This window comes from Balaenoptera musculus, chromosome 5 (genome assembly GCF_009873245.2).
Source record: "Balaenoptera musculus isolate JJ_BM4_2016_0621 chromosome 5, mBalMus1.pri.v3, whole genome shotgun sequence".
NCBI lineage: Eukaryota > Metazoa > Chordata > Mammalia > Artiodactyla > Balaenopteridae > Balaenoptera > Balaenoptera musculus.
Genome location: NC_045789.1, coordinates 75,437,675 through 75,463,666, shown reverse-complemented (window position 1 = coordinate 75,463,666; position 25,992 = coordinate 75,437,675). Strand labels below are relative to the sequence as shown.

The 25,992-nt window shown below is 40.7% G+C and overlaps 1 protein-coding gene across 4 annotated transcripts in view; it reads right to left on the bottom strand.

Annotated features, from left to right (window-relative positions):
- RBM47 (RNA binding motif protein 47) overlaps positions 1-25,992 on the bottom strand; it is a 271,935-nt gene that overhangs the window by 7,255 nt on the left and 238,688 nt on the right. For 2 of the 4 annotated variants that reach the window (XM_036852163.1, XM_036852161.1), the window contains 2 exons: positions 2,389-3,549; positions 1,302-1,508 (listed from right to left, as the gene is read on the bottom strand). In XM_036852163.1, the coding sequence (XP_036708058.1) occupies positions 1,302-1,508; positions 2,389-3,517 (1,336 nt within the window). In that variant the 5' untranslated portion in view covers positions 3,518-3,549. The remainder of the gene's footprint in view (positions 1-1,301; positions 1,509-2,388; positions 3,550-25,992) is intronic. The other 2 variants (XM_036852162.1, XM_036852164.1) reach the window with 2 other exon arrangements.

Genomic DNA, 25,992 nt, shown 5'->3' with positions numbered 1-25,992 from the left:
CTGTGCTATGCGGTTGCTTCCCACTACCTCTAGTTAAATCTTAAGCTAATGCCAACAGGAGTCCCTTTCCCAACAAGTAGAAGTGACAAGTCTTGTATCCAGGCTCTGCTTTATGGAATTACAGAGAGAAACAGGATCTGTTTTACACTGCTTAAAAGCACCAATGGCATTTATAAGGAAATACAGTCTAAGGAGTCACTTACCTGCAGAAATTGCAGAATTTTTTCATAGGCATTAAAAAAAAAAAAAAATCACCGGATTACTTCAAAAGGAAGCTCTACTGGGAAAATGCTTTGTAAGCCCTATGTGGCCAATGCCAACCTACGCCCCACTCACACAGCTCCCTTGAGTCTGTTTCAGCCAGGGGAAGGAGTGCAGACCTCAGGCAACAGAAAGTCAGAGAGGCTGAGCTTCGAAGCGAGGATGTTCTCAAAGCGTTCTTCAATCTTCCCTCCATGAGACCGGGAACAGGTCTGGAGGAGGGTCAGGGTGGAATTTCTCATGTGTTTGGGGGCTTGTGTGGTGTGTGGGAGTCTGTGCTATGCTCACACTGTGGAGTTAAAGAAAGCTCCTTGCAGGTTAGGGTCAGAAAGACCTGTTTCACATTAGGCGACCAATGAGCACTAACAATGTTGGAAAACTGGTTTGTGGGGCCTGGTTTGTGGAGGGTGGAAGCAAAGTTCAAGGTCCCTGGCTTGAATTACTTGAGTGCCCCTACCCCCAATCTACTGATCCAGCAAAAGGTGGAAATGAGAGCTGGAAATCATCTGCAAAAACTTTCACTGCTGCTCCCAGGCATTCTGGTTTGTTAAGACCATGACAAGAGACAGTGGTGTTATTTGCTCCTGAAGGGGAATTTTCTAACCTTCCCAGCAACTCTCAGAACTAGCAAAGAAATGCGCCTTCTGGCTTCTGATGCGTGGGGTAGAAATAGGCTTGAGTAAGGAGAAGAAAGTTTTTAGCTGGTAGAAGACACAGAAGAGACTCGTGTTCTTCTATCTCTGCACCCCCCATCCCAATCTGCCTAGTTGAGAATCTGCCTAATTGAAAAAAAGCCTAACAACTGGTGATACCCATTGGAAAAACCCACTATCGGGAAGTTTGACTTGAACGTGGTCAAACTAGACTATCTCCCTAAATTCTAGATGAGAAGGCACAGGAGGCCACATTCCTTGCCTAATCTCCGGTTGCCTTTGAGAAGAGGAACCCATATGCAGATAGAAGTACCCAAGGAAGTCACTTCAAAGAGAGGGCTGGGGTTCAGGCTGAAAAGATCCATTCTCACTCCGGTTTATACTGACCTGTACCAGGTTTAATGGCAACTGGATTGACGGCAGAGATTTCCAAATTCGGTACAAGTTCATATCCTTTTTCTTGTTGTTTTCCTTTTCCTTCATGATATCGGCTATATATACCACGGCCAGCAGAATATCCCCCAAGGTAGGAACCCCTGGGCCCTGGGGCTCTGTTGCCAGCTGCACCTCGACCCCGGCCTCTTATGCTGCCTGCTTATAATAACAACACAAAACACGATGAGCTACCAATAGCAACAGTACAGGAGGCGGACCTCAGCTCAAGGTTCTTGGCACTTAGGTGTTTGCGCTGGCTCTAAGCTGCAAGTGGCTACACCTCTGCCCTTCAATGAGCTGGAAGATGGTTCACACCTTCTGTCCCAGCCTAGGTGCACCCTAAAATGTCTGCTTAACGCAAGAGATGAACTTGAAGGGTGAGTTCCTAGGACTGCAACTGCAACTCCAGTAAATAAAAATGTTCACACACTGTAACAAAGTTAGTTGTGGAAGGGGAACTGCTAGTCACCTTTCTCATTTTATGCGTGAGAAAACAAGCCTCGGGAGGTCAAAGGGGCTGACTTAAGTCACAAAAGCAGTTAATCAGAGAACAGGACCCAGAGGCTAAGCATTCTGCTTCCCAGTGTAATGCCTGGTTTCATTACGAGCTAGCCAGTGACTACAAACAACAAAACAACCCAAACAAAAAACCCAACGACAACACTGTGCCCCCTAATCCCCAACATTCTAAAGACTTCATTTCACACGTAGTTTTTAACCTAAGAACCCAGAGCCTTGCTGACTAGCCCCACAGTGGGTAGGCCCTGGAAAGGCTGAGCGCACGCAGGAAGAGCTTGCAGGCGCCCACGATTCTACCACTCATCCCACACATACTAACGATCTGCATTCCTCTCAGTGCTGTAGAAGTGCATGCCTTAAGCGCCAGCAAAGAACAGAACCCAGAACCCACACCCAAACGAGGCTGGGTAGGGGGGTCGCCGTCCACCGGCTTGGTAAATGACAGCCACCACACCCCTGACGCCGCCCGCCTGGCAGACGCGGATCCCTGGGCCTACCCAGGCAAGGAGTCCCCACTAACCTTTCACGAAGTAGTCCCTGTTGGGCCCAATGAGCGCGTTGTAGGGGTAGCCATAGTAGGCCAGCGTGTAGGGGTCGCAGGAGTACACGTAGCTGGGCTGCTGCACCATTGCCGCCTCGGCCGCGCCGCCGCCCTTGGCCGCCTTCTGGTAGCGGGAGTACTGCTCCTTGTCCACGGGCTTGGCCAGCGTCACCTCGAGGCACGAGCCCTCCAGCTCGGTGCCGTTGAGGTTGTTCATGGCGTGCACGGCGTCCTCGCGGCTGGCAAAGTGCACGAAGGCGTAGTCGCGGATCTTCTTGACGCGCTCCACGCAGCCCGGGTTGAACTGGCCGAAGCTCTTCTTGATGGTGTCCTCGGTGGTCTCAATCATGAGGTTCCGCACGTAGAGGATCTTCACGGTCTCCATCACGTCCTCGTCCACGTCGATCTCGGGCTCGGCCCAGTCCACGGCAATCTGGTGGCCCCAAAGCTGGATGCGGCCGGGCATGAGCTTGCGGCGCGCCATAGCGGCGGCGCGGTGGCTCTCATACTCGACGAAGGCGAAGCCGCGGTTCTTCATCTTGTCGGCCGCGCTGGCGTAGACGATCACGTCGAGCACGCCCTCCGTGACCTTGGCGATCTCCTCCAGGATCTCCTCGCGCTTCTTCATCTTGGGGATGCCGCCGATGAAGAGGCGGCAGTTGTCTACGCTGCAGCACACGCCGAGCAGGCGGCCGGGGCGGATCTCGTAGTTGTTGAGCTCACGCACGGCGCGCTTGGCCTCGTGCTTGTGGCAGTACATGACGAAGGCGTAGCCGCGGTTCTTGCCGTCGAAGTCCATCATGAGGCGCAGCTCGTAGATGCGGCCCACCGCCTCAAACACGGGCACCAGCTCGTCCTCGTACACGTCGCGTGGGATCTTGCCCACGAAGACCTCGCAGCCGCGCTGCGGGTGCGGGCCTTCCCAGCCGGGCGGCGGGCCGCCGTACTTGCGCTGCCCGTTCTCCTGCACCATGCTGTAGCCCGTGCGCTCCATCAGCGCCAGAAGCGCCGCCTCGTTGGGCGCGCCCGCCACGCCCTCGGGCACCTTGGCGGAGGACCCAGCGGCCGACTCGCTGCTCATGGCTGCGGTGGAATCCTCTGCGGTCATAATGTCAAAGGCATCCACGGCCCGGCGGAAACCTGGGGGAGGCAGGAGGGAGAGGGTGAGTGTGGAATCTGCACCGAGTTGAGTCAGAACTTGACTTTTTTTTTTTTTCTTTCTTCTTCAAAGCCATACAAGACTCACGCTTAACTATCAGGTGGTTGAATGAGAAATAAGATGGAGACCGCTCTAGATATGCGGCAGCTCTAAAATAGTCTAAATTGGGCAAGGTGTTTTGCAGGAAAAACCAGAAGTGACTCGGGGAAAAAAAATCAGAATGAGCAAGTACTTCCGCTTAGTCAGTAACCCAACAGCTTTGAAGCATAGAGAACCTGCTCTCATCGTTGGGGAAAACTTCACGTTCTTGCGGCAGTTGGCAACATCTTTTGCTTAATTCCTGCACTGTCAAGTCAGATTGACTTCCTTTTAGTTACAGCATTTTACCCCCTTTATTTCTTTGACAGACAAAACCTCTTTCTTTGCTTTCTTTTTTAAGACAGCCTTTTTCATTTAGGAATGGAAGGAGGACAATGTGTTTATATTGTTAAGGAAAAAACCGAGGAGGTGTTACTATAGAAGATGCAGAGCTGTATGCGGAAGCTTTTTACAAGGAAGAAATGGAACACCCATATTACCAAGGACTTGTCCTGGGAACTGTGCTAAGAGCTGGTAAGTCTGATTTTTACGGTGTCGTTCCCTATCAGCAAAATTCTTGGTATGAATCATTCATGGATTTGGAATCAGTGCACAAAGAGCTAGATTAAGTTCAGGCTGGGGGACTTGTGAAGCAGGAACGACCTGGTAAACTACACTATAGTTTTCAGAGAACTGTCACATGTATTATCTTATTTGATCTTCTTAATCTCCTTTCATGGGAAGTGATATTATCATTAGTCCCAAATGTCTATGGGGAAATAGGCTCAGAGAGGTTGAGTAAATTGCTTATTTCACACAGCAAGTATCAGCTCATATCAGGACTTGATTTCAAGGCGTATGGCTCCAGATTCCATGTTCTTTCTTTGAAACCAGTGCTGAGCAATAGAACTTTATGTGACGATGGAAAACCTGTCACTAGCCACTTGTGGCTATGTGACTATTGCAGAATTTTTCATTTTACTTTAAAATTAAATAGCCACACCAGTGCAAGTCTAAATCATGCCACCTCCACTCCTATAGCATAGGGCTCATGGAAATGATTTTAAGTTATACAGTGAGATTATCACTAGGAGCTTCGTATTTTGCGTTTGTAAAGAACAGCTCTGATTTTCAGCTTTTGAAAAAATGAAGTTTAGTTCATTTTTTTGGTCTATGATAGTATTCAAGTAAATTTTATGGAAATTAGGAAAAATAAGAAAAAAAATTATTCCTAATTCTCCTACCCAGTGATAGCCACAATTAAACTTTCCCATCTTTCTTTCAATAGTTTCTTTTGGGGGGTGGGAGAGGTGGAGCTGGGCTTCCAATAAATTTACATCCTGCTGCTTTACTTCATTTTACAAGCATTCTTCCACGCTCTTAAAACTGTAAAAACATAATTTATAATAGCTGAATAAGGTTTCATCATTCAACTAAATTTTTTCCATTTTTTATCATTTAAAAAAATTTACAAGGCCAGACACTATAAAACTCTTAGAGGAAAACATAGGCAGAACACTCTATGACATAAATCACAGCAAGATCTTTTTTGATCCACCTCCTAGAGAAATGGAAATAAAAACAAAAATAAACAAATGGGACCTAATGAAACTTAACAGCTTTTGCACAGCAAAGGAAACCGTAAACAAGACGAAAAGACAACCCTCAGAACTGGAGAAAATATTTGCAAATGAAGCAACTGACAAAGGATTAATCTCCAAAATTTACAAGTAGCTCATGCAGCTCAATATTAAAAAAAACAAACAACCCAATCCAAAAATGGGCAGAAGACATAAATAGACATTTCTCCAAAGAAGATACACAGATTGCCAACAAACACATGAAAGGATGCTCACCATCACTAACCATTAGAGAAACGCAAATCAAAACTACAATGAGTATCACCTCACACCAGTCAGAATGACCATCATCAAAAAATCTACAAACAACAAATGCTGGAGAGGGTGTGGAGAAAAGGGAACCCTCTTGCACTGTTGGTGGGAATGTAAATTGATACAGCCACTATGGAGAACAGTATGGACATTCCTTAAAAAACTAAAAATAGAACTACCGTATGACCCAGCAATCCCACTCCTGGGCATATACCCAGAGAAAACCATAATTCAAAAAGAGACATGCACCCCAATGTTCATTGCAGCACTATTTACAATAGCCAGGACATGGAAGCAACCTAAGTGTCCATCGACAGATGAAGGGATAAAGAAGATGTGGCACATATATACAATAGAATATCAGTCATAAAAAGAAACGAAATTGAGTTATTTGTAGTGAGGTGGATGGACCTAGCGACTGTCATACAGAGTGAAGTAAGTCAGAAAGAGAAAAATAAATACCGTATGCCAACACATATATATGGAATCTAAAAAAAAAAAAGAAAAGGTTCTGAAGAACATAAGGGCAGGACAGGAATAAAGACGGAGACGTACAGAATGGACTTGAGGACACGGGGAGGGGGAAGGGTAAGCTGGGACGAAGTGAGAGAGTGGCATGGACTTATATATACTACCAAATGTAAACTAGATAGCTAGTGGGAAGCAGCCGCATAGCACAAGGAGATCAGCTCGGTGCTTTGTGACCACCTAGAGGGGTGGGATAGGGAGGGAGACGCAAGAGGGAGGAGATATGGGGATACATGTATAAGTATAGTTGATTCACTTTGTTATAAAGCAGAAACTAACACACCATTGTAAAGCAATTATACTCCAATAAAGATGTTAAAAAAAATTTACTACTAGGAATTCTACACAAGAATATTAAGGGAAATTTCAAGGATAATTAAGGTAAGTTTGATCATTTAAAGAAAGCAAAACAAAACAAAAGAAAGTATAGGGGATACAACAGAAGATATTTATTTGCCCGTTGGCCAACCGATACTTCTTTGGTTCATTTGCTGTAACATCAAGGGCCAGTACAGTTTAGCAGCGATCCCCAACCTTTTTGGCGACAGGGACAGAGTTCGTGGAAGACAATTTTTCCACGGATGGGGTGGGGGTGGGGGGATGGTTCCTGGATGATTCAAGCGCATTACATTTGTACACTTTATTTCTATTATTATTACATTGTGATATATAATGAAATAATTATACAACTCACCATAATGCTGATAGGAGGAGGAGCTCAGGCGGTAATGCGAACTATGGGGGGCAGCTGTAAATACAGATGAAGCTTTGCTCGCTCACCCACCTCTTACCTCCTGCTGTGTGGCCAGGTTCCTAACAGGCCAGGGACCGGTACCGCAGAGGCTGGGGACCCCTGCAGTTTAGTGGGTTAGTGACTGGCCACTGGAGCCAGAATGCGTGGTTGTGTGTGAATCCTAGCTCTAACACTTCCTAGTTGTATGACCTGGAGCAAGGATATTCAGCTACTCCATGCCTCAGTTTCCCTGTCTATAAAATGGGAAAGATGACAGCAGTATTAACTTTGTTAAGTTCAGAGAAGTGAGTTAATACATACAAAGCACTTTGAACTATGCCTGGAACATTGTAAATGCTCAAGAAATGTCAGTTATTATTCTTCATCCAAACTTCTGGGTAAAACTTCAGACCAATTCTTTCAGTTTTAGAGTAATTTTGACACTTTCTCAGTTCTTTAAAAACATCTGTTTGATACAGCTTCTATTCTTACTTTTAATTTGCTTTGCTCTTCAATTGCTTGAAGGCTGGTTTGGCAACAGATCCAGTTATCATGAAGCCTTTTTTCTGGTATAAATTTGAAAATATACATCAGTTCCTGTAGTTTTCATGTTGAAGCAGAAATTTCAATATCAAATTTGAACATGAAGATCTTTCCTTCCTTCCAAAAGGAAGATAAGGATATATTCTTAAGAAGATTATTTGTACAAACACATATGCATTTATAATCTGTGACCTGGGAAGCAAATGCCAGGTACATATATAAACATATATGAGGGAATTCAAGATCTTACGTATTTGTCCTACATAAAACAGTGACTAAAGTCCAAAGCAATAGTCCTCATCGCTCTGCTGAGAGACGTGGAGTTGACTTTTTATTTTCCTAAAATTGTACTTTGAAACTACCATTTAACACAAAAAAAGTTGTGTAACAGTCAGGCTAGAGGAGTCATTCCCAATTCCAGCCCCATTAATTTCACCAAAAATTCTGCTGCTTTCAGTAACATAATCGTCTCTTTTAAAATAGTTATAGCTTATTTTCCTACATCTACGAGCCAAGAAAAGCCTTTTTTCCTGAGCTTTCATCATCTGGAATAAGTGAATCATGTACTGGCCCCCTTTCCCTTTTTTCTTTGGCCACTGGGAAGTTCAGGATTGACTTTGTCACTTTAGTTTTGTAATTGTATAGGACATCACAACACACTCTCAGGTTCATCTAATCTTGGCTATTGGTTCATTTTTTTTAGTCTTCTATATCCCCAGTGCCATGAATTTAGCTATGTATATTATTCATCTTATTGTTTTCATGTCCTTGGAAGCCATCTCACATAATTTTGGCGTTAGGAGAGGAATAAATGCACATATATGTGAAAAAATATATATATATATAAAATTTGCATGAGATTGAAATTAATGTAGTGTTTAAATGAACTATTTTTTACACTAACTACAAACACTGGCATAAAAACAACTGAGAACCACAATGAGATACCACTTTGCATCCATTAGCATGCCTATTATAACCAACCAAACATAGAAACTAACAGAAGACCAAAATAACTGTTGGCAAGAATGTAGAAAAATTGTAACCCTTGTGCATTGCTGGTGGGAATGTAAAATGGTGCAGCTACTATGGAAAACTGTATTGTGGTTCCTCAAAAAGGTAACAATTATCATACGATCCACCAATTCCACTACTGGGTATATAACCAAAAGAACTGAAAACTGGGACTCAAACAGATATTTGTACACCAATGATCATAACAATATTATTCACAGTAGCCAAAAGGTAGAAACAACCCAAAAGTCCATTGACACATGAATGGACAAACAAAATGTGGCATGTATACTCAATGGAATACTATTCAGCCTTAAAAAGGAAGGAAATTCTCACACATGCTGCAGCATGGATGAACCATGAAGACATCCTAAGTGAAATAAGCCAGACACAAAAGGACAAATATTGTATGATTCCACTTACATGAAGTACCTAAACAGTCAAATTCATAGAGATAGAAAGTAGAATGGTGGTTGCCAGGAGCTGGAGGGAGGGAGAATGGGGAATTAGTGTTTATGGAGTTTCAGTGAAGGACGATGAGAAAGTTCTAGAGATCGCTGGTGGTGATGGTTGCACACCAATGTGAATGTACTTAATGCCACTGAAATGGACACTTAAAAACAGGTAAAACGGTTAACTTTGTTATGTATATTTTAACACACACACTAAAAAAAAAAAAAACGTGAGAAAGCTCAGAGATGCAGAAAGAATAAAAATACAATTCCATAAAATAAGGATTTCATTAGAGGCCATTTAAAAATGGTACACATTCAATAAAATCTTATGGGCTACGAACTCCATTCTTCTTGTCTTTATAAGAAGATAATGCACCACAGTTAAATAAATTACATGGTGTGCTGTTCAATGAGTTTTCAAGGCCAAAGGCATAGATATGTGAAAGATATATGGTTTATTTAATGCCTTAAAAAAGGGGAACTATACGGCGTTAGCCGTATAATCCTTCTGTCAGAGATGAAACAGAAAACTTATTACAATTAGACATGCTTTAGACCAGGGCTTGGTAAACTGTGCCATGGGCCAAATACAGCCTGCCATTTGTTTATGTAAATAAAATTTTATTGGGACACAGCCATACTTTTTTTTTTTTTGGAGATGGTTGCTTTTGCAGTGCAGTGGTGGGGCTGACTAGTTCAGACAGAGATTGCATGGCCCATAAAGGCTAAAATGTTTACTCTCTGGCCAGGTACAGTAAAAGTTTGCCAACCTCTGCTCTAGGAGATGTGCAGAGAACATCAATGAGACTAAGTAACAGAGATTCCTATTGCTAAGCATTACAGTCACTTTTCCCTCTGTTTCCTATGCTGAGCAGTGACTTAATTTCAGGACAAAGTTTTAAGTTCTAACATATTTTAAAGAGTCTTCTTGAGCTGCCTTTCCCCCTTCATTCTAAGTTGTTTCCCATTTAACTACATGGTCAAATTTATGAGGCCTAGAAGAAGAGACATCAGGTAAAGATTGTTGGCTCAGCTCCTAACACTTTTATGTGAACAATTTCTTAAGATTTTAAAAGTGACACAAACACAGAAGAGTTTGTGTTCATTTATTCATTCATTCTGCAGATATTTACTGGGCACCTACTATGTGCCAGATACCTGTGGACCTCATCCTCACGGAGCTTACCTTGAACCCACACTGTGGCTTAGAGTCTGTACCACAGCTGAGCTAAGTTAACTCTCACCATTGGGCTGAAATGATCCACGCAAAGCTCCGAGTGCTGAACCTAGCACCAAGTGCTCAAGAAATGTCAGCATAAGAAATCTGAACTTAGAAAAACATATATGAACTTGAGGTTATTAGACTCTTACCCCTATGTAGGATTCTTGTGTTTACAGGGAAATAAGCAAGAGGTTACCCCAGCCAACTTTAAACCAGTCAGAATGAGAAGCCTAGCTTGTGAGTTCTGGTGTAGACTGGCATATCAGAGCCTCCCAGATTCCGTTCACTGCAGGTAAGCTGTCTGGCAGTGTGATTCTCCATTGGTGATGTGGGCTCAGGCGTCCAAGTGTAAGCCTGTTTCTCACCTAACCCTTGGCTACAGCAGTTTGCAAGAGGCTCTTCAGAAAGAACCTGAAGAGACTTGCTGCACTGGATGCAAACGGTGCAGTCGTTCACAAGGATGCCAGATCCCGAGGCAGGACCCTCCCAACACAGAGCCGTGCTCGCACACGCTAAAAACGCATTAGTCTTCATTGAAGGCTGCTCGCATTAAACAAACATGGCAATATATTCAAAACAAATCATTTATTCACAGTTTGGCATGTAAAACAGGAGAATATACTTTCAAATCAAGCTATTATTATTCTCAACTATTAGCTAGAATTTTTGTTGTCTTTATTTTAGGTTGAGTTTGAGCTTGTTGGGGTAACATAACACTTTGGGGTTACCTCAGACTTAAACCAGAAATCATCAAGGATTTGAATTCCCTTAGTACCAGTTTAGAGTACATTTCAGTAAGATTTTAACTTTGAAGTGGACTTTTTTTTTTTTTGGCTGCATTGCGCGGCCTGGGGGATCTTAGTTCCCCCACCAGGGATTGAACCCGGGCCCCCAGCAGTGGAAGCGTGGAGTCTTAACCGCTGGACCGCCAGGGAATTCCCTGAAGTGGGACATTTTATAGGGCAAGGGATAACACTGTAAACACTGTACTGGGAAATATTTCCAGTGTTTACCAACCAGTCTTTACTTAGGATCAAAAACGAGCATGAGTTTACTCTAGAATTATGCAAACTACCAGTGAGCTTTGGTTCACAGGTGTGTGTTGTGTGTGTGTGTGTGTGTGTGTTTAATATGCAATTTGGAATTGGAATTCTTGGGAGAGTTTTATTCGCTGACCAACAGACACACTGCAATTTGAAGTTAATATTCAGTGGCGAGCAGTGTCTTCCAGCACTAGATGGAATTTAATCCAGTAGAAGGTTTTAGAATGTATTTATCCAAGAGGTAATTCTATCTCTGTTTGCAGTGAGAGTTCTATTCTTATGTCCCCTTATTTATACCATAAAATGTTTGTCTTTACTAATAGTCACTTCTTAGGCATGACCTCATATACACAATGTATAGATATAATAAAACATATGCCATTCTGGTTAAGAGCAAAGACTTTGGAGTTGAAGAAATAGGAGTTCAGATCATGACTGTGCCACTTACTCGCCATGTCATATGAAGCTCCATGTCTACAGCTCTAAGATAGTGCTAGTAATAGCACCCATTTCAGAGTATTGGTTCCAAGATCAAATCACATTTAGTGCCACACGTCAGGGGGAACAGAATAGAAGACCAGCTTCTGCAAAAAGTTTCTAAGATTTGGCCTCACGCTGAGCGGTTATCTTACTGCCCTGTGTCAAGTTACCACCACCCATTAAAGTAAACAGCAGAGAGCACACGCCCACCACCAGGCAGGCCTCTGGCATGGGGACATTTCTGTTACCCCAGAGTCTGAACGTGTAAAAGAAGTCCTGCTCAAACTGGAGGCAGAACACTTGGAATTTACCTGGGGTCCCACACAATAAGCTGAAGACTGAAGCCAGGTCTACCTTTTTTTTTTTTTCTATCTCAGCCGGCAACCTTGTGCTACTTGAAGGCGTGATCCTTGGGAGACACAAAAATCCTTCCATGACTCTCTCTTATTTAGGGAAAATTCTGGAAGGATAAAGAGGCACTAGAATAATGACATTCTGGGCCATTCCTTCTGTCGGGTCCTGGCTAATCTGAGAAGAGTTAATTGTATTGGTGCTTAAACTATATTGATGCTTGTACAGATTTTGTTACGGCAAGGCGCATCATTCAGTGAATGGCTGATAAACAGATGAAAGCCAAGAGGCTCACTTTTCCCAGGCATTTCTATCAGCACATCCCTGAAAATGAGGCATTTGGCTGTGGGTTCCCAAGGACGCTGGCTGTGTACCAGGAGAGGGATAGAACCACCCACTCCAGAGAGGTGGCGTGGGGGAATTTTCTATGGGGCTTTGGCAGCACATAAATACCCACTAAGAATCGGCTATCCGGTTCCCTTTAAATAAGCATTACACACGTATACTTTTTCTCAACAGGTTAATGGGATAATGCTGAAAACAATGAAACCCGCAAATTCAGCCACATCTGTCTCCTGGATTAACGTTTTCCAAAACTGTGAACAAGCAGTAGGAGGGACTTCTAGTTTCAGCCCTTATCTTGGCTCTTTTGACCTACACCTTTGAGGGATCTGGCTCAGAACAGAAAGGATGACTGCCAGACAGATACCGGAGAGGAGAAGGAGAGCAGCGATGGCTTGTATCATAATAGTAGCTTGAATTTATAGTACAGTGTTTGGCAACTTATAAAATTCTTTCACGTACATAATCTAATATCCTAAAATCCCAGAATTTGAGCTGCAAAGGAACCTTGGGTATCATTTAATCCAAAGTTTCTGAACTTCATTCCCTACTGCCATTTTGGGTGTGATAATTCTTTGTTTTGGGGGGCTGTCCTGTGCACTGTAGGATGTTTCATAGCATCTCTGCCCTCTACCCTCTATATGCCCACACCGCCTCCACGTGTGACAACCAAAAATGTCTCCTAGGGGGCAGAATTGCTCCCTGTTGAGAATTACTGATCGAGTCTAACTTGGAGTTTTAAACAGATTATACACTTACACATGCGAGGTACTAATTAAATAGTAGTACCTCCACACCCAGCATGGGCTTGGTGTCTTGATCTGGCTCTTCCTGTCAAGGCTGTCAAGACTGAGAACTGTGCAACATTTTTCAAAGGTCCATGGTAGTGTTTTATTGATACCAAACTACTCATTTAATTTGGTTGAAAACCTATCAATTTGATTTTTCAAAGCAAAGAACTACCACCATAAAGCTCTATCACACTGATTCTGTCATCAAACTGATTTGTCATCCAGCAAGCTGACAGGCCTGGGTCACACAAATACCACTTTTGCAATCAGGCTAAGGATCTGCCAAGCTATAGAAATGCCTCATTAAATTCAGACCCTCTACTTCATGGACACGTGAAAACTGCTGACAATCTGGTTTTTAAGACTTAGACCTTTCTCTGGTGTCACTGCTGGTTTCTAATTATGTAGAAAGCTTCACTTAAGATTCAGAGTTGTGGGCTGCCCTGGTGGCGCAGTGGTTAAGAATCCGCCTGCCAATGCAGGGGACACGGGTTCGAACCCTGGTCCGGGAGGATCCCACATACCGCGGAGCAACTAAGCCTGTGTGCCACAACTACTGAGCCTGCGCTCTAGAGCCCGCGAGCCACAACTACTGAGCCCATGTGCCACAACTACCGAAGCCCGTGTGCCTAGAGCCTGTGTTCCGCAATAAGAGAAGACACTGCAATGAGGAACCCACGCACCGCAACAAAGAGCAGCCCCCGCTCGCCACAACTAGAGAAAGCCCACGCGCAGCAACACAGCCAAAAATAAATAAATTAAAAAAAAAAAAAAGATTCAGAGTTGTTTTTTTTAAAGACACACTATGAACAATCACTGTAAATGTGCTCCTGGAACACAGTCAATTTACTGATACTAAAATCAACCTCTGTACCCCTTAGGCAGAAGGCAATGAACTGATGAAATAGATGATCAAACAATATTTGCGTATGTGTTCATTCATTCACTCATTTATTCAATCAAACACTTGCTGATTGAACTGACTGAACACTTGCTGTATGCCAGGCCATGCTAGGTGCTTGGTGATACAGTGGTGACTACTGCACAGTCCTTGGGGTTCCTAGTCTAGCAAGGGTGGACAAAGAAGGAGGGAGAGGAGAGAGAGCAGAGCAAACATCCTGAGCAAAGATGGGCAGCCACATAAGATTATTTAACCCTAGGAGGACACATATGTTCTTTCAATAAACATTTTATTGAGTGCCGAAGGTATGACAGTGGCTTCGTAAAGTATACGAGCGACAATGAACCATGGGTCAAAACAGAACCCAAGGAGTGACCCAGCTATAACAGGTGGACAAGGACTGAAAATCTGCACATCTGGTTTAATTATATTTAGAGACAGATGGAAATTCTGCAAGGTGAAGCTCTCCTTATCCTCCTACACTTAAAGCTACATTATCATATATCGCATTACTGCGAACATAATACCTGATGATGTTGCAGTGGAATGAATTAATTAAAATCATGAAAATCAAAATCAATTTTATTGAGCATCTTTATAAGCCAAACACTCTGCTGACTGCCATCATTTAGCATAGTGAGATGATTTCAGAGGGAGACTGTGTTCCAAGGCATGTCTAGCATTTCTGGAAATGTGGCTGGAGAGTATATTTCACTTATATGCTACGAAGAGGGTGGCATAAAAGACAATAGATGCCTTAAATGCAATCCTCCCTGGAGGGAAGGAGATGGGCTAGAAATAATCAAAGAATTTCCATAACGTATGGTTTAAAAACTCTTGAGTTACCAATAGCTACGATTTTTGAGCAATTATTATGTGCATAAGTCACCTTAAGGAAGTTACTTGATTTTTTGTGACATCCCTATGAGATGAAGTTTAAAATGCAGGCTCTAGAGCAGGGGATCAGCAAACTACAGCCAGAGGGCCAAACTCAACACTGTGGCTGTTCTTATAAAGTTTTGTTGGAATGTAGCCATGCTCATTTGTTTACATATTGTTTACGGCTGCTTTCATGCTACAATGGCAGAGTTGAATTGCTGCAGCAGAGACTAGTGTGGTCCACAAAACCTAAAATATTTACTGTCTGGTCCTTTATAGCAAAAGACCTGGTCTAGGGCCAGATTTCCTGGGTTTGAGCCCTAGTTTTTTAACTGTGGAGCTGTATGACATTGGTTAAGTTACTTAAAGTCTTCGTTCCTCACCATCCTCACCTGCAAAATGAAACTGGTGGTAATAATAATCACTATCTCAAGGCGTCACTGTGAGGAATAAATTACATAATATACCAAGTGCTTAGAACAAAACCAAGTATATACTTAGGGTTTGATAAATGTTGGCTATTATTGCCCCCTTTTTAAAGATCAGGAGCTTGAGGCTCAGAGCAATCAAATAACTTACCCAAGACCACTCAGAATTGAAATTTAGCTGATGACAAAGCCCAAGCTCTTTCTACCATGGTACTCTGCCTTTGCTATTTTCTCAGTAATAGGAGAGTTAGGGATAGCCAGTGTTAACAGAATAAAAACAATATCAAGGAGAGATGGACATTGGTTGACAGAGTTGAAGGGAAACTCAAGCACAGATCCACAGTAAAACTGTTGGAAAACCATTCCTTTCTACCAAATGCCTCACTGCACCTCCCACCCTCCCCACTCCTCTTCAGAGAGGTCTACAAACTGTTCCATAGCCTATTTCTGGCCCTTTATATAAAGTAGTTAATAGGTTCAAATTATAATTTTTAGACTTAAAAAAAATCTATTGAATTAAATTCTTAAATGGAAATGTTTAGGGACTAGAATTCACATAATCCAAATGTTTAAGTGAGAATATGGGACTACGATGTGGCAGTGGGATGGGTTTACCCAACCCAGGCTCTGGAGTCAGACTGCGTGGCTTATACCCTGGCTCCACTGCTTGAGAAACAAGTGTCATCACACCAGTCACTTTAATCTTCGTGAGCCTCAGTTTCACCATCTATAAAATGGTAATAATATACCTCACAATGTTGTGAAGATTAAATGATAATGCATATAAAGCACTTAGGAAAGTACTTGGCTATATTAAATGCTCAAATTTACTATATTTTATATTTTCATATCCTATATAATTTTTAAATTATTATTATTTCAGTTGGGCAAAACAGCAGATGTTTTTCAAGGATGTTCTCTTGGGAGAGAACTATATAGCCACAGCTTAGAATCACAAATTTTCTGCTTGACAATGTAATTTTAAAAGCTAAAGAATCTGAGGGAATTTACTCCCAGATTTTGTGGACAAACTGGAAGGGAACTTCTATAGCTATTATGTTCTATATTTATATAGGAAAATGCTTTAAGACATTGTAAATGTGAAATGTTATAATGATGCATTTTTAAAGCTAATGATTATGCAAAAAGCAAATACTATGTTCTTTTTGATATTTGTTCAATTGTGTATTATATTCTTTTTATTACTACTTAGTATACCTACACTAATGCTTTGTGTCTACCCATTGAATGTAGTAGTAAATATTGTTTATTAACTCTGATATATTCAAATTATCACTGCAAGTTTAAGAAAGTTACCCAGGAATAATATTCACAGAAAAACTTTATGTGCCAGCATTGGAATATATGAACTGGTAGTTTGATGAATGGTTATTTTTATTATAAAAATATTCTTTAATTTGCAAAGGGATTTATAATAGAGTTCCTTTAGATAGGAAGTCCCCTATGTCATCTAGAATATGATTCAAGTTATTAAAAAATTGCTCTCTCTCTATATATATCCTTCCTGTATATACCTTCCCTATACTGATATATACCTACAAACTATGCCAAAGTATCAGTCCCATTTTCTTGATGGAGAAACTGGATAATCATGTGCTTAAGCTCAAGATCACAATTACACAGTGATAAAATTGGAATTATAATTTAATAAAGGAACCTTATCTTTGGGATGATAGTCTCTAGTTTCACTTCTGTTTGACAATAGAGTCCATTTATATTCAAGACAAAATCTGGGCAGTCCAAATATAGTAGAGATCCAAATATCTATAGCTTTTTAAAAATTCTAAAATTTGTGTGTAAAGAATATTTTTCATTTGCTTAGTTTCTTGAATTTATGCCAAAACAGATTTAGAAAGTGAACTTTCCCAAACATAAGCTTACACAGTCTTTATGATGATGTATAAAATGCTCTTCCTTTCCTCCAATTTCAAACTATATTTACAAGTGGTAGTTTTATAGTAATAATATAGTCTATTATTACTATGCCATATTATACATGAGTACATGCTCTATGGGATATGTTCTTATATTACCTTCTGGTGGTATGTCAAATAGTAGTATATAAGAATATCATAGGTCTCTTTGTAAGAAAAATGACAAATTGCCTGTTCTGAAACAAAGACTCTGAAATGGAGTGACATAGTCAAACATTAGCTTCAGTTTTAGGTATGACCTTCTGATTTTGTTTGGTTAACATTAATCATTTCAGTTCTGACTATGAAAAAATATCTGCTACCACAGAAAAAAACCAGATTCTGTTTAATGTTGATGTCCTTGTATTTCATTGCCAAGTATCCCAAGGCAATAGTTGCAGTGAAATAGCATTTGGCCAGAAATACTCTCAATACCGAATAAGCCATGGGTTACTTTCTTCTACAAATGTTTAAGTTGAATGCGGGGTATTTTTGAAGTTAAAAATATTTTCAAATACCACAACAATACGACTATAATAGGCTCTTTGTGAGAAAAAATATAAAAGAAAGTAAACTTTATAGTGGGAGGCAAAGACGATATGCATTAAAATGCAACTTTAAACTAACCCCCAAATTATATTTTTTTATTCATTAAATGTTTAAATATTATTCTCCCTTTACTAGCTTTCTACCTTTGGTCTTCCTCTGGTGATATTTGGTTTATTATTATTATTATTTTGCATATAGTGAGAAATGAAAATGATAGTTTAAAGAACAGGTCCTTCTAGCAAAAGTATGGCTAAAGTTAAACCCTAATACTCAGCAGCTTAATTCTTTATTTTTTTTTTTTTTAATTTTTTTTTTTTTTATTTTTGGCTGTGTTGGGTCTTCGTTTCTGTGCGAGGGCTTTCTCTAGTTGCGGCAAGTGGGGGCCACTCTTCATCGCGGTGCGCGGGCCTCTCACTATCGCGGCCTCTCTTGTTGCAGAGCACAGGCTCCAGACGCGCAGGCTCAGTAGCTGTGGCTCACGGGCCCAGTTGCTCCGCGGCATGTGGGATCTTCCCAGACCAGGGCTCGAACCCGCGTCCCCTGCATTGGCAGGCAGAATTCTCAACCACTGCGCCACCAGGGAAGCCCCTGCTTAATTCTTATTATAAAAACTTGGACTCTATTAGAAATGGGGCCATCGGAGAGAGGTCCCTTTATAACAGAAAAAGTCAAATTCACTTTCTATTATGAAGTGATTTTAGACATTTTAGGCTATTTCCACTTTCTTCTACACTGTTTGAAATGTATTAGAAAAATTAAAAGAATATGGTTTATCTCATTAGGTATAATTGAAGCTTTTCAAAGGCAGGGACCTTTATTTTGGTATCCCCAGTGCCTAGCACTGAATGAAACAATATTTCAATAAAGGATAAAATTAATGAAAGAACCAGTGAATGAGCACTGTCTTTTATAAGAAACATGGTAGGATAAAGCTACAAAAAGAATTTTAATATTACGTATAACTACCAGTAAATTGCTTTGGATATTTTTTTCTATTTATACTTATCTATTTATTTAACTTCTGTGGTTTACCTGCATTTAGAACTGTGCACAAATAGCCATGCCAAGTATTGTCCAGCGTCTGTCGACATGATCAGGAGGAGCACATTAAAGAATGGATAGATCAGCTTCGGTACAGGAGCTGGCATTTCTAATGCACAGCTCAGGCATCAGCAGTGTCAAGGGGAAAAGCCCCGCCAACAATTGATTGATGGACTGTATCGAAGGCTCCCTAGAAACTTCTTGGTAAAGCAGGCACTGGTCAGGCAGCTGGAGGACTTCCATGACTTCTTTTTTTGCCTGAGCCAATATGCTTAGCTTCTACTATATTGTCTCAGGGATTTGGTAGAGATTTTAGGCCGCCACAAGGAAACAGGCACAAAGACAGTGCCTGACCATGAAGGCAGTTTCCATATGCTCTCTTATGCGCAGGTGTTTTGAAAGGCTGGGTGTTACACAGTGCTTCAGCTCACACATTGGGATAGGGTCCTTTTCTCCCTGGTATTTCTCTGCTCCTGAGCAGTTCTCTACCATGCAGTAGTGGGTCTTGATGACGTGGAAGAGAAATCACAAACTTATCTGATACTGAACAGAATATAGAAGTTCACAATTGTCTATGTAGGAAATCTCCAAGTTTCTTGATCCAGTAGTGTCACTTACCTATCTGTCTTGCCACACAGGCAAGCAGCCTCTTGTTCAGCGGGGAAAAGGTGGGGAAGCAGCACTGGGACCTCTGGTTTTAGGGGAGAAAAAAAATCACTATTGCTGTCTTTCCTCCTTATTCATATTTCTTCATAATTTCTTTTTCTTAATTATTTTTTTCTCTTTCTCATCTTAAATTCTCATTTTGGGCTTCCCTGGTGGCGCAGTGGTTGAGAATCTGCCTGCCAATGCAGGGGACACGGGTTCGAGCCCTGGTCTGGGAAGATCCCACATGCCGCGAAGCAACTGGGCCCGTGAGCCACAACTACTGAGACTGCGCGTCTGGAGGCTGTGCTCCGCAACAAGAGAGGCCGCGACAGTGAGAGGCCTGCACACCGCGATGTCTAAGAGTGGCCCCCGCTCGCCGCAACTGGAGAAAGCCCTCGCACAGAAACGAAGACCCAACACAGCCAAAAATAAAAAATTAATTAATAAAGACTAAATACAATTTAAAAAAAATTCTCATTTAATACCCCTGGTTTTCAAATGTAAATACCTGGTTAGTAAGTACCCCAGAGTAACATATAGGAATAGAGCGATGCTACTGTCTGATTAGTAGCTGTTTGCTTTAATCCTTGTTTAAATAACACACACACACACACACACACACCACTTTTTACTGGGTATTCACCACTTGAACAAAATGTAGTAATATATGGTTTTAAACTAGGGAAAGGAAGAGAGTTTCCTCAATTACAAATTATTTAAATACTAAATTGCTCATTTTTTCAAGGTAGAATTTGCAGAGGTTTTTTTTTTTTTTTTGGTGGTGGGGCGGGCATAGGGAAGTTGCTCTATTCTGAGGAAAGATATTTATTAAAAGAAGGAGAAGAAGAGAAGGTGGAGGGGAAGGAGAACCAGTTTTCCCAGTCTCTATAATTTAACTAGGCAGTTAAAGTTAACTGGAAATTTACATAAAAGTTGCATAGAGTATAAAAGTTATACAGAAAGCAGAACTATATTAGTTAAAGAAACTCATGAAATGTAGACTGAAATTTAAGAATGGAAATCAACAGAAAATATATCTCCAGAGTTTTCCTGAACCTAGGGCATTTAGAATAAAATGGTCAAGTGTCAGGAAGCTTATGATTTTTCAGGTATAATAAACTCCTGGGACTATTGCTGGAGATGTAATTGCTGTTCACGTCTCACGCAGTCTGTACTTTCCTTGTGTGCACTTGGAGTTAGTATTTCAATTGAAAAACTAGCATACCAACAAAAACGCCCCTGATTTAAGCTAGTCATTTATTCCCAGTCTCACAGGGAAATACTGGATATTCTTTGAGTTAATAAAGTGTGAAATGATTTTAATGCTTCAAGGGAAATATAGTACACCAGTCTTGCAAACTGTTTTTAGAAAGTGTGGCTTAGCTTATCCCACCTGACATCAGAAAATTTAATAGGCTTAGTTATTTCCTTTTTCTCTAAGTCGCCTTTTATGGCAAAGAGAAGATGAGGACCTAGAGCAGCAAACAGTTTATGTCTGTAAACCAGTCCCCATGAAAAACAAAAGGGGACAGACTGGGTCATAGTGTGTTTCGCATAGGTCCTGAAGTCAGAGTCATAGTAGATAAACACTAATTTATTTGAGATTTGGATGCCCAGCTGCCAATACTGGGTTCTAATGTTGAGAATCTAATTCATGTGCAGAATCCTGCAACTATGAGTTATGTTAGTGGGGCGATGTTATCTCCAAGCTTGTCAGAGCAGCGAGTGCAGGGCAGACCTTTGGTCCTGGTGATACTGGGTGAGGCAGCTTACACGGCCTGGTAGTTTCTTCTTACTTCTCAAGATTCTGCAAGTGAAGGCTAAGCAGACCTTCACATTTTACACTGTAAGCACATTTAGGTTCTGTCCACTGTAAAACAGAACTAGGATAACTGTTTTGGAAATACAGTTTGCCCACATAACTGTGGCTAATATAGTTTGGTTTCTCTAAAGCAGCACCAACAGAAATTTATTTTTGTACGAACATAAATAAATAAAAATTTGCTGTAGCCCACAATTCACAGTCACAGTGAATGGAGTGACCTCTCTCTTTTCCTCTGCTGCCACATATATGTACATATAACACACACGCACACACACACACGAACACAACACATACACACACACTCCCTTTTTTCTTCTCAGCCTAAAATGTTATCTACCTCTGCTGTTCTTTTTTTTTTTTTAACATTTTTATTGGAGTATAATTGCTTGACAATGGTGTGTTAGTTTCTGCTTTACAACAAAGTGGATCAGCTATACATATACATATATCTCCATATCTCCTCCCTCTTGCGTCTCCCTCCCACCCTCCCTATCCCACCCCTCACACCAGTCAGAACGGCCATCATCAAAAAAATCTACAAACAATAAATGCTGGAGAGGGTGTGGAGAAAAGGGAACCCTCTTGCACTGTTGGTGGGAATGTAAATTGATACAGCCACTATGGAGAACAGTATGGAGGTTCCTTAAAAAACTAAAAATAGAACTACCATATGACCCAGCAATCCCACTACTGGGCATACACCCTGAGAAAACCATAATTCAAAAAGAGGCATGTACCACAATGTTCACTGCCCCTCTGCTGTTCTTTTATTGGGGATTTCATCAAGCATGTTTGCCTCAAAATGCCAGGATCATGGCTCTCACTGCTATATCCTAGTTATAAGAGCTGAGCCTGCTGGGCTGTTAGTTCCCCAATTGCTTCAGCTTTCTCTCATCTGTCTGTTGGGAAACCACCGAAGCCTACACGAGAAAGAAAACTGAGTGAGGATGAGCATACATGTGAATATGTGTGCCAGTTGCTTAACTGACACACATCTTCACTGAGACGTGATGGGTTTGAAAAGTACCTCTTTAGAAGGAAGCCTGGCCCTTACCATACAGCATATACAAAAATTGACTCACAGTGGATCAAAGACCTAAATGCAAGAGCTAAAACTATAAAACTCTTAGAAGAAAATATAGAGGAAAAACTTCATGACATTGGATTTGGCAATGATTTCTGTGACACCAAAAGCACAGGCAACAAAAGAAAAAAATAGATAAATTGGGCTACATCAAAATGAAAACTTCTGTGAATCAAAGAACACTGCAAGCAGAATGAAAAGGCAACCCATGGAACAGGAGAAAATAATTTCTCCAAATATTAAGGAATTAACATCCAGAGTATACAAAGAACTCCTACAATTCAACAATAAAAAAGCAAACCAACCAATTTAAAAATAGGCATAGGGCTAAATAGGCAATTCTCCAAAGATGATACACAAATAGCTAATAAGCCTAAGATGCTCAACATCACTAATCATTAGGAAGATGCAAATCAAAACCACAATAATATACCACTTCATACCTGTTGGGGTGTCTATGATTTAAAACAAAACAGAAATAAGTGTTGGCAGGAATGTGGAGAAATTGGAACCCTTGTGCATTGTTGGTGGGAATACAAAATGGTGCGGCTGCTGTGGAAAACAGTATGGTAGATCCTCAAAAAGTTAAACAAAGAATTATCACATGATCCACCTGTTCCACTACTGCATTAATACCCAAAAGAATTGAAAACAGGGATTCAAACAGATATGAGTACCACCCATGATCATAGCAGTATTATTCACATAGCCCAAAGGTGGAAATAACCCATATGTTCACCAGTGCATGAATGGATAAACAAAATGTAGTATATATACAATAGAAAATTATTCAGCCTTATAAAGGCAGGAAATTCTGGCACATGCTACAACATGGATGAACCATGAAAACATTATGCTAAGTGAAACATGCCAGACCCAAAAGGACAAGTATTGTATAATTCCTCTTATACGAGATACCTGGAATAGTCAAATTTATAGAGACAGAAAATAGAATGGTGGTTGCCAGGAGCTGGGGGGAGGGAGGAATGGAGAGTTATTGTTTAATGGGTACAAAGATTCAGTACAGGACGGTGAGAAAGTTCTAGAGATGGATGGTGGTGATATTTGCACAACAATGGGAATGTATTTAATGTCTCTGAACTGTACACCTAAAAATGGTAAATTTTATGTTATGCATATTTTACCACAAAAAAAAAAAAGTCATGGAAAACCAGCAGAGTTAATATATGGAATAAAAGGGAGAAAGGAATGCAGATTTTTAAGAGAAAATGGGAAAATGATTAGACAAATGATGTTCTAGGTTATGCAGCTTTTTTCTTCATGTTTACGATTCAAATTGCAAAGAGAGGCAAATGATCAATATATTGGCTTTTCAACTGAGACTTTTCAAGTGTGTGAAATCTAGTCAGAAAGTGTCCTTGTTCCAAGATTAAGATTAGAGCTAGTCTGAGGTATTATTACAATTCCTTCATGCTTTTAGATTTTGGAAGTTGTTCCAACATATATGTAACTTTTTTTTCTACGTACAAAACAAACCGGTATTACAAAGTGGCACAAAATCTGAGTAGAAAGGAATCCAGCAAATATTTATGAAGTATCTACTGTGCGTTAAACTGCAAGGGACAGTCTACTTCAAAGAGAGAGCAATGGCCAGTGGCAGACTTTCTTGCCAAAGTTTGGCCCAGTCTCCCTGACATTGCTCAGTGTATCTCAGTAGTTGAGTCAGACAATTTTAACATTTCAGGTAGATGTAAGTGGTAATGGCGAAGGATAGCTAAATATTCATAAACTTATTTACTCCTTAAACCTGTTTGGTGTGTTCCAAAGTTTGAAAATCTGATTAAAATTCATGAACAGTACCAGTACTAGGACAGACTTTCAGTGTATGGGTGGGGAGGATGATGATTAGATAGAACTCATCTGTAGAAACTATCACTTTAAAATTCTAGTCACAACTCTACAAATTTCTGTGAAGCCCACTGACCATTCCTTTGCTTTGGGGGTCCTCGGCCTTTGCTATTTTGTCTATTACTTATGAATTATAGATGTTAGAGCTAAAAGAAACCTTAGAGGCCATCTTGAAGGATTTTCCTATTACTTTACTTTTACATTTAAAAATATGATTAACTTGAAATTTTTTCCTAGTATTTAACGCAGGGAAACTTTTTTTCTCCTCAAGAACTGGTGTGCTTTCACTGTCGGATAATGGAAATTATACAACACATCATGTTGTTCAAAGTTTAGATATCTTTATTGCTGTTTTCACTACCTTGTGTACTCACATATTTCTACTAAAAACCACCTCAGACACCCTTTAGATATAGATAAATTGAACCTCTCACTTTAAAGAAGAAGAAACAGGTCTTGAGAAGTTAAGTAACCTATCCAAGGTTATGTATTTTTGTTTGTTGTTTGTCTGGACTCACCAACTGAATTAAGCTTCTCGTAGACAAAGAAAAGCTCTTTTGTTCCCCGGAAGCATATAGTACAGAAATGAACACAAGCAGTCGTAATAAATGCCAAGTGAATGAATGCCAGCCTCATAGGTGCTTTCCCCCATGAATAGGTCTGAGAGATCAAGGTGGATGCAGTGTCGATTGGATGATACTGTCTTCTACTTCAGAGACCTGGTGTTGGTTAAGGCTGGGCTGGGCCAGGGGGAGGGAACAGGCTTATACTTCCTGAGCTTCTGTAGAAATATTTATAATTTTAAATCTTCTCAACGTGACAGAATTCAATCTGTACATGTGTGTAGTGGTATGAATGTTGTCATATATAATAGGTGGGGATGGGAAGGCAAATATAATTTGGTACATTTCTGGAGGATAGTTTGACAACATCAAGAGCTTTACAGTAGTCATTAAAAGCAGTTCCTTCTCATTAATTCCATTTATAGAAATTTACCCCAAGAAAATAATTGGAGACATGAATAAAATTTATAGTCAGGTATGTTCACTACTGTGGTATTTATAGCATAATGTAATGAACATAATAGTATGTATTTATATGTGATGTAACAAACATAATGTTCAACAGTATGGAAATGGCTATAAAAATACAGCATAGTTGTAGGCTAGAATACTTATTTCATGTTCTCAACTCTGTTAACCTTGTTAAAAAATATTTTAGAATATATATGAAATATTTTTAAAAACTTAAAAAGGACTAAATATACTATAATGTTAACTGCGGTTACCTTTCGATTGTGGGATTATAAGTAATTTTATGTTATTCTTTAATTTCCAAGTTTCCTTTCATTAATATGCTTTCAGAAGAAGAAAAAATATATATAATTAAAACAATTTTAGCTCTCTGAGTCCCTGAATCCAGAACCCAGCCTAGAGGATATGAAAAGGGACTTCGGGGGGTCATGGGGAGTCGTTGGGCAATCAGTGTCACCAGTAGCCCCTCCCTAACACACAGGGATCTACTGCCTCTACCTTTCAAAGCTAAGTGAGGGCCGTGTCTGCGGCCGGGAGGGCTGCCCGTCCAAGGCTCTGGGTGAAGCTGATACGAGCAGCCTCTTTCTTCTATGCCCCCGTCCCTGCCATAGCATACATAGGATTATCACCCACAGAATAATAATACCTTCTGTCTGTGGAGAATTATATAGTTGTCACAGTATATTTACATATGTTGTAATTCATTGGATTGCCATGATCTGGAGAGTCTAACATAACAGTAGTTATTTTTACCTTATAT